This window comes from Acyrthosiphon pisum, chromosome A1, assembly GCF_005508785.2.
Source record: "Acyrthosiphon pisum isolate AL4f chromosome A1, pea_aphid_22Mar2018_4r6ur, whole genome shotgun sequence".
Lineage (NCBI taxonomy): Eukaryota > Metazoa > Arthropoda > Insecta > Hemiptera > Aphididae > Acyrthosiphon > Acyrthosiphon pisum.
The window spans coordinates 24,726,720-24,736,839 of record NC_042494.1 but is presented as its reverse complement, the minus strand read 5'-3'; the positions used below and the strand labels follow the sequence as shown (position 1 = coordinate 24,736,839).

The window sequence follows — 10,120 nt, the reverse complement described above, 5'->3', positions numbered from 1 at the left end:
TTGTAGTTCTTAAAAGGCCTAACTGATGTTAGTCTGCATGCAATGAGCCTGAAAATCAGCAGGCTGTTTGGAAAAATAATATGTTGTTCAAAAACGGGCTACCCCATTGCAAAGAGCCTAGTCTTTTTGCAAAAAAACTAATTTTCCATACAGCCTATGATATATACATATAATATGTATCCGAGTACCCGTGGGAACGATCACGGCGACGGCATATGACATTCCGCTGATTGAACAGTTTTGGTGGCCACAGCGGGCCTGTCGTCTGCTTTCGTCCCGAAGGGGAGTCAGTCATATTCCAGCAGAATATCTATCCAAACCTACCGAACTCATGTAAATTTAATTGTTTTAATTTTTTTTAAATAAAAGATATAGTAGGTTATTTTGCCAAGCGTACTTTATTTAATTTGTCGTGTCGACGTACACAACAAGAGAAAGAAATGAAATCACAAAAAATATTTATTTTTATTATTTTATGACTTGTGCTGTGCATTGTATTAAAATTATTATAATAACGCACCTTGTTTGATTGCTTTCCTTGTCTACGTAGCTTCTTATATAGTAACCTATCCACTCTTCGGTGAGGTTTCCAGTAAATGGTATAGTCAGCACATATTCGTCACAGGCCTTAAAGTTTACGGTTGACTTGACGTGCATAAGTTCTTTATCTGGAATAAAAGACACACTGCTCACTGGGATGACATTTTCACCACCGTTGGCCACAACGACACTTTTGGTATCGATGTTCAAACTTTTCGAATGCAATACTATGGTATCGGTAGCTTCTACGCATGTCATCTAAATATATTAATTATATATTATGTGACGTTATTATAAATTATTATAGTTTTTTTAGTTTTAGTAGAATAATTAACGTAAGTCGTTGATAGTAAGAAATTTGAGTTCAATATTTCCAAAAAAAAATGATAAATTTTTCATTATACCAAAATATTCAAATAAATATCAATAAACACTATTTTGACTAGCGTCAAATTAGATATTTTTTAAAATTCAGAAAATTGTAAAATTATGATTTTATTTTAAAATTTCATTAATTTCAAGACATTTTGCCTTTTTTAAAAATATAACATAATTATTAGTTATTGTGAATAGGATAATAATATACTCGATGTAGTATGTTGCGTACTCACACGAATACCGACTACTCCTTCAAACATGAATTTATCCTCCAAGTGCGTGACCAAGTTCAGTTCATAGCTGACGGGTTTGAAATTAGAAGGTATTTTGAATTCGCTAGTTTCTTCAGATTTAACCGATCCCATTAAGGACAATGCGATGATAAAAATAATTTTAAAGCCCGCAAACTTCATTCTAAACAAATTTTAAATATATATATATACATAAATAGGTACCAAATAATAATATAATTATCTTACACGTATATATTTTCTAAATTTTAAAACATTATAGAATTAATTGGCATTGAACCAAGTAGGTACCTATTATTGTGAGAACTCCATTGACTGTACTGAACATCAAAATTATGTTAATACTTTTGTAATGGTATGATTGTTACCAATTTTCCATAATGGTAAAGTAATAGGTTATAGATAATAAATATTTGATAATATAGTATTTATAGTTATTGTAATTGTATGGAATTTCATATGACAAATAACATGATATTATGATTTATTTTGTATCGTATTTTATTATTTCTAAACATGTCGCTTAAAATAAAATATATATATTTTGTATAAGTCATTTTACTTTTACTATTTTATTTGACCATTAAAAAAAATATTATTCCTAATACGTTTTGTATAATAAATTAAATGTTTTGCCAACCGACAAAATGGCGTCCATCTACTGCTGAGCTTCACTTGTAACAATGTAAATTGTATAGGAGTTCCTTATCTAGTGTTGTATAGAAGTTTGTGAGTTAAACAAAAGTCACAAGACCGATTAAAAACATCACACCGTACGAGTGATATTATGTTACTAAGTATTATGTTGCCTACGTCTTATTTCCATACTGTAAAGATGTTTACTAATTTACTTGATTACATATTATATTTAATTTATTTATTAATATAAAGCTTACGCGTGTTTGAATAAATCATTTAAAAATTATTTTTGTTACGCCCGCACTGAAAGTTTGGTTTTTGATAGCGTGTTGAAGCGTTGGAAAGTGTCCTTTTTCCGTACAGTGGGCGGTAAAGTGGGAATCCCAAAAGTGCCGGGCGGTAAAGTGGGAATCCCAAAAGTGCCGGGCGGTAAAGTGGATGTCCCTAAAAGTGCCGGCGGTAAAGTGGAAATCCTCAAAAGTGCTCGGCACACATATCACGCGCATATCCCCTGCACAACCAGACACTGAAATCTATACCACGGTCCTCTTATAAAACATACATTTTTGGTTACATCTTATATTCATATTATAAACTCCATGCGTGACGCTTAAAATAAATAAAACCCAATTGTTTCTTTCATGAAATATTGTTGTTGTAAGATTATGGTCTTAGTTGTTGCATAGATCCCTTCATTACCTTTGCCGTGAGCGATGAATGTAGAGGCGTGACCAACAATAGTATGTTTGGCTCGTGCGGGAAGGCAATTTCAGCCTTGGGCAAAATACGGCCCGCGACTGATATAGCTCACTTCCCACCTTTGGAACACAATATACTATTTAATAACACATTCGGTCCAGCTGTTGGCTTATCTCGGACATATGCAATTATTATACATTTATTTTTTATACTTGATATATAGTAGACACTAGACGTGTACAATCTTTACAAAGTGTTTAAATTCTTATAGAAATCGCTGGCATGTGTAGATATTTAAAATATTTAATCATTTGTCTAAAATAAACTATTAAATAATAAAATATTATCGTTTTCTGAATGAATGGGTAGTTAAATGTACAAAAAATCGTTAATCTTAAGTTAAAAATTAAAACTATTGGTCACGAATTAAAAAAACCAACATTTTATAACACTGTTCCAATGAACAGTATATAATGAAAATATATTGCAGAAGAGTGTAAAACAATATGTTGAAAATATTTTTAGATATATAGTATTATATTTTAAAATAATCTTCAGAATTCATCTTATCATAAATATTATGTCGAATTATACTTCCTTTAAAATTTTTATTGCAATAGTTAAGACTATTGGTGAACACAAAATTCTGTAATACATACCTATTTATATGAGTTATAACTAAGAGAAGTACAAAGTACCTTTAAAATCAAAATTACTATCATTGTATATTTGTACAAACTCGAAGTAAATCTTAAGATGACTAATAGAGGTTGTAACAGCCGAAATGACAGCCAATGTGCTAAATGTAATTATGTAATTAAACTATGTTGTTCATTTTTCAGTTATCTTTATTACACCAAGTATTATGTAGGTACTGTTGGTGGGAAAAGTTCTTAGCAATGAAATTGACGTCACAATGTAATTTATTATTATATTTGTTATTTAGTCAGATTCAGGGGCGGGCTTACTATTTTTCCGCCCCTAGGCATTACAATACTAGCGCCCCGTACATTGGCGTGCTCCCACAGGGGGGGGGGGTAATGTTCTATGAAATAAAACAAAACTATAAAAATTGTTTTATTGAATGCTTCTTCTTGTTTGGCAAAGTTTTCTTGCCTTATTTTTTGAAACTGGTGTCCTTTTTACTGGACATGTTTAATCTTTAATATGTAATTTATGTTTTCTTATAGGTAACCAGGTAGGTACTGATTAAAGTGGTGAGCACTCTATTTTTTTTTATAGTCTCTATAATCGTAATCGATTTGAAGATTTCAGAGCAGTGTGAACTATGCAGGAGACGGGCGACAGTGCCAGCGTCGTCGCAATGTTTATTATTATCAAGTACTTTATAAAGACATCTGATTTTCAGAATTAATTCCATTATTCTAGGAATAGACTAGTTTGGTGGACGCGGGCCCACGCACCTTTATTGTGGTGCCGGGTGCTGGGTGAGGCGGGTCATTCTAGTTAATATCAATTAATAATAATTTACTTGATAAGCACTGTGCGAGCTGTCTCCCACCTAGCCAGTAGAGCGGCTGTACACAATGTACCCGGCGCGGCGGCCCGAGGCTGTATATTTGACTGCCTTGGCTAGCGTTTTGCGCATGCGCCATTCACAATATTGTATGTGAACATAGAACAATATAGAAGCGAAACTCGATCAGCTGATGGGTGAAGTGTTTACCTATGATCTGAAGTCCGAACAATGAAACTGTTTCCGTAACACTGACATGATGTTATACCCGTATTGAAAAACCGTTTCCGCCTAATAGGTAGGGTATTCTACGCGGGGTCGGGTTGTTTCCACTGTTTACTTTTATCATAGATTACGTATGCCACGCTCCCCTGGAGACCGTGTTCAAGGCTACAATCGCCCGATTCGGCCAATTCACAGAGTTTCGTACCCCTGATGTGAATACGCCGCACACCCTTATACCACCTTCCATGTATTAACATAGGCAACGCCGGCAACTGCCTCGTCGAGTGTCGATGACAAACCTCTAGCGGTGGCGGCGCGGCGTTCGTCGGTCGCAGGATTAAACTCAAACGGCAAGGTTATTATAGCTTATAAATTAAAACGTTACTGCAACGTGACTACGTGAGCCATTCTCCAGTTTCATGCAAGTTGTATACAAAAAAAAATTAATATAAAATATAAATTTAGGTAAATATAATTATGAAATTATGAAAAACTAAAAAATAAAAATTAACTAAAAAATTGCGCCCCAAAAAATATTGCGCCCTAGGCACGTGCCTTGGTGGCCTATGTGTAAATCCGCCCCTGGTAAGATTTCTAAATATTCAAGCCCCTGACAATAACGTCCTTTAAATCCTGCACGAGATTTTCATATATAAGGTTATTCCATTCATATTGTTTATATTGTATTACTAATTGTGAAATAAAATCATAAAAAAATGAACAGAGCATGAAAACTTGAAATACTTATATGTTAAATACTTATAACTTATGAACTAGATACTCGTTGTAAATAATCTTTATTTATCTATAGAAATACTTAAAAAAAATATTCTGCATTTAAATATGAAATTAAAACTGTATGTTGTCATTCAAAAAATAAAAACTTAAAAATTAGAAGGGTAATAAATATTAAAAATCAATTATTTTCAATGATAAAAGAATCACCCTGTATAGTATCATCTACAAATATACCTATTGGCTAATTAGAGGCACTTACATTAATTTTTTAAATATATAAACTTTTTACGAAGTAAGAATCATTCATTTGAAAAGTAATACAATTTTTAAAAATTTAGATTTTAACAAGAGTTAGGTAAAAATTCTCATAAAATATAAATAAAAGTTTTTGAATTAAAAATGTATTTTACGACTGGATCATCTTTATTTAACAAAAATAAAAAAATAAAAAAATTAGATGATTTGAATAGATAAATGTTTTTACAATCAACATTTTTCTAAATACCCGCAGATTTACAAATTGGCTATTTTGAATTTTTCAATACAAAAGTATATCTGATTTTTCCAGTATTAAAAGATAAAAAAAAAGCAATTAATAATATCGTTCTGCTGTACTGCAGTAGGTAACAAGTGGTTCACTGTAATGGATGGTATTAAATTTGAGTTCAATGATATACCTAATATTATTGAAAAACGATATTGAGCGGAGACGGTTTGTCAGTCTACAATATTTTATATTATATTTATATTGTTATTGCTTATAATTATTAATACGGTAGCCGGTATTGAAATAATTATTATAAAATTACCAAAAAAAAATTAACTAACATCGTTATTCTTGGTTATTTAAAATGTAATTTCGTTATACATAAAATAACTATAAAAAAAAAAATGTATTATTAGATTTTTAGATCTTTTGGTTCCAGATTAACCTACTTACATAAAATCTTGTTTTAAATGTTCAATCATTTACTATAAAAGTTGAACATTTTATATATTTTTAACTACAAAATAATTATTAAATTTTAAATTTGATATATTTTTTAAAATCCTTCAGGGGGGCACTATGTATTTAGTGCTACGGGCTTAGCGGACCCGGGCCCCGTGCTACGAGCTGACTTTAATTATTTGGCCCAAACAGTTGGTCCTCCAGGTTGGAGGTTCGAGTGACAGGCTAACTATCCGTCCTCTTTAAAAACCAAACTCTTGTTAAGAAACTTCAACAAAAGCCTCGGACTGTAGATAAAAATAGATCACGAAATGGAAATAGGACCAGGAAAAACTTAGAGTTACGGATTGGAACTTAGAATATAAGGACGTTATTTAAACCAGGCTGAAATGTATAATTGATGAAACACAAGATATTAAATCCCCATATTAGCCATATAGGAGGTTTGATGGCTTAATAGTGTTAATATACAAAGTGGCAACACTATAATATTCTACAGCGGCCCACTAACAGGAGGAGAAAGGAGTTGGTTTTGTGATTGACAAAGCAGTGATAACTCAAGTTAAAAAATTTGTGTCAATGAATGAACGTATCTGCTAAATACAAATCTCGCATCAGAAACTAGATTTAATAATATTGAACTGCTATGTACCGACTGAAAATGCAGACGACGAGAAAAAAATAGTTTCTATGATACTTTAGAAAAAACTTTTGATGCATTGCCTAAAAACAGTATAAGGTTAATTGTCGGGGATTTAAATGCTCAAGTTGGTAGAGAAACATTCTTTAGGAAAAACGATCGGAAAAGAGCGATGGCATAATACCACAAATGACAATGGTCACAAAATAGTTGATTTTTGCTCCTCAAAAGACCTCATAATTAGCAGCACCTATTTCCCAAGAAAAAACATTTAAAAAACAAACATGGTTTGCACCAGATGGGAAAACAAAAAGTCAAATTGACCATATCATCATAGACAACACGCACAAAACGTCAATTTGTAATATTAGAAGTTACAGAGGAGCTGATGGAGACACAGACCATTCTTTAGTTTAATAGGAAAGAATAATAAACTTGACATAGGAAAAGTTAGGAATCTAAAAGAGATAGATACTTACCAAAGAGAAATTTCTGAAAATCTCAGGAAATATAATCTTGCAGAACATGAATAGGATAATGTAACACTGTGGTCAAAGACAAAAGAATCTCTAACAAAAGCCGCTGAAAGATGTGAGTGCATTAAACAAAATAAAAATCATTGGTATAATCTGGAGTGTCAAGCAATATATAACACAATATAAACACAATAATAACAATGAAAAGTACGAAGAAATAGTGTATTATACAGCAGATCCTGAAATCCCAAGTATCAACACCAGCACCAAGTATCGAGGAAATTGAAATAATCATTAAATCACTAAAGAACAATAAATCTCCAGGGGAGGATAATATAAACTCTGAACTACCAAACATTGTAGGAAAAGAAATATTAATTAACCTACACAAAGTTATAATGAATATATGGAATAGCGAACAAATAGAAAAGGGATGGTCGTCATAAGTTATTTTCCCAATTCTCAAGAAAGTGGACCCAACTAAAGTTAATAATTATCGAGGTATTTCGCTGTTAGACACAGCGTATAAGGCACTCTCAATAGCTATATTACGAAGGATAGAAGCATTAACAATATACACCGTAGGAAAATATCAATGCGGCTTCACAAAAGGAAGATCTACCAATGACCTTATCTTCACGCTCAGACAAATAATGGAAAAGTATTATGAGTTTGACAAAGACTTACACATGACATTTATAGACTTTAGACAAGCGTACGATAGCGTCGACAGAGAGCAACTATGGATAGTATTACAGAACGTTAGATTGTTCAAGAAACTAGTAAGTTTAGTTAAAAGCTGTAATTCCAATGCTACATGCAAAGTACGTTTTTTTGGGAAGGGAGTTAGGGGATTTCGAATAGTCAAGTCCGGTTTAAGACAAGGGGAGTTGCTATTCCCCATACTTTTTAATATAGCATTGAAAAGAGTAGTGAGAGATATGCATGAAACACGAGAAATGGATCTAAATGGTAGTGGGACATTGTTAGCATATGTATGCTGACGACATCGTTAACGGACAGAATATACAAAAATATCTTGTCTTAAAGAGACTGGAATAGGCCGGACATAATGGTGAGATAAGGACAGCCTAATGAGACAAGTTGTAGTATCTAAACTAAATAAAACACGCCCCAGAGGAAGACCACGTCAGCGTTGGCTAGATTGGGTAAAGAAAGATTTAATTGAAGTAGATGAATGCAAGAATTGGGGATGCAGTCAACAGAGACATTTATATAGAAAAAAAAATAAAAAAAAATGAAAACTGACAATTTACGTAAACAGCTCAAAAAGAGTCAAATTATTTTGAAAATATTATCGTGAATATAAAATGAAAACATTACAGCAATTACAGAAAAATAAGAAAATCGCTACAAAAAAAATCAAGTAATTTGGTAGCATATAGCGCAAATAGCAAATCGCGTTTGAGATTTTGGGAGGCTTTTGGGAGATTTATGAAGCCATAATATTAAAATATTGAATACATTTAGAAAATATTCTAGATTGTGCAAAGAAATGAAAAGCAGTAGATACCTGATATGTATTCGTTTATCACGGTGTTCGCATATCACGTTATTCATTATTCCTCAACCCAGTAGATGTTCCAGTATTTTTTAAAAATTAAGTTGTTTTATCTCACGATATTTTCAAAATGCTTAAAACATGCAATGATGTCCATATGAAACAATATATTATATTCGAATATAAGTAAATACGTGTATACCTACATTATCGTTTATGTACTTATACCTTCCTACTTGTTTTGGAGTTTTTTATTTCAAAAATTGTAATTTTTTTAAAATTATATAAAAATTTAGCTGCATATATTTAAGACTGCATATTTTGATAATTTTTGTGCAACAATTACTCCCGAAATCTACTTAAATGTATTTTTATAATATTATACACTGATTTATTTTTAATCCCCCCCCCCCCCCACCAAAAATAAAAAGAAAAATTTAAATACGCTTAGGTACTGCACAAAACGAATAACATAAACCAACTGATAAGTTATAACATTAAACGAAAGTTTAATATAGCCCTGCATACATAAAGTGTAGTTACTTACTATTAGAATTATTTGTAAATTCAATTGTTATCAATCTGAAATGTGTTGAAAATACTTATCTACACCAATACGAAAGAACACATATTTTACACTTACTATAATATTATAATAAATCTTTCATTGGTTGGTATCTATTAAATTCATTTTATTTAATTCTACTATGAACGCAAGTAATTGTAAATTCAAACACAAGTAACGAAAAGAAAACGATTACCTATATGTAATTATGTGTTTAAAAAATCCAACTCAAAATATAATATAATTACCTAAATGGACTGTTATGCAATCAAATTACATTAATTGTTTACACAATACCTATAACTTAACATTATTACAATTGTAATAAATTACAAATTCGTTGTAAATCACGGAATAACACTTGTGCTCAAAACTATTTTCCTAATAGTTATTTACATATTAACATTTGGTCCTTGTATAAAAATAAAATGGAATGCACCTCATCAATTTAATTAAATGAGACATATATAATAATATATAGTGTATTAATTAGGTATTATATATTATTTAAACTCGTAGAAATTTATAGTACAATTTTTTTTTTTATAAGCATACTAGCTGATCCCGTGCACTTCGTTGCCCTTAACATTTTGTGATTGTTTAAATCTTTTTGGATGTAACTCGCAACAGTAAGTGCAATTCAGCCACCCTGGTAGACCATTGTGAGATGATACATTAAATAATACATTTATCGTAAAACGTAACTTTTAATGCCATAGACATATAATATATAGCCGTACCCGCATGGCGTTGCCCGTGAAGAGAATTGCAAGTCAAATACCCTTTACATTTTTATTATTGTTGTAAAACATAATAACATATTGTACCGAATGAAAAAAAATTATATTATAGAAAAAAATTTTTATTAATCATATATTGAAAATAAAATAAAATAAAATTATATTGAATCATATATCATGAAATTTATTGGGTTAGAGCTTCTCTGTAAATGATATTTGATGTTGTTTTATTTTGTGACAGCAAAATAAATTGATTATCAGCAGATCCAACTCGTGATAGG

The 10,120-nt window shown here is 31.2% G+C and overlaps 1 protein-coding gene across 4 annotated transcripts in view; it reads right to left on the bottom strand.

The window, feature by feature from the left end:
- LOC100165428 (aminopeptidase N) overlaps positions 1 to 9,286 on the bottom strand; it is an 81,689-nt gene extending 72,403 nt beyond the window's left edge. Inside the window, exons 1-3 of one of the 4 annotated variants that reach the window (XM_029486834.1) lie at positions 9,178 to 9,286; positions 1,152 to 1,332; positions 521 to 798 (exon numbers count right to left, since the gene is read on the bottom strand). In XM_029486834.1, the coding sequence (XP_029342694.1) occupies positions 521 to 798; positions 1,152 to 1,331 (458 nt within the window). In that variant the 5' untranslated portion in view covers position 1,332; positions 9,178 to 9,286. Of the gene's footprint in view, positions 1 to 520; positions 799 to 1,151; positions 1,333 to 8,546; positions 8,650 to 9,081 lie in introns of those variants that run through there. The other 3 variants (XM_029486833.1, XM_029486835.1, XM_029486832.1) reach the window with 3 other exon arrangements.
- Between the last annotated feature and the right edge of the window lie 834 nt (positions 9,287 to 10,120).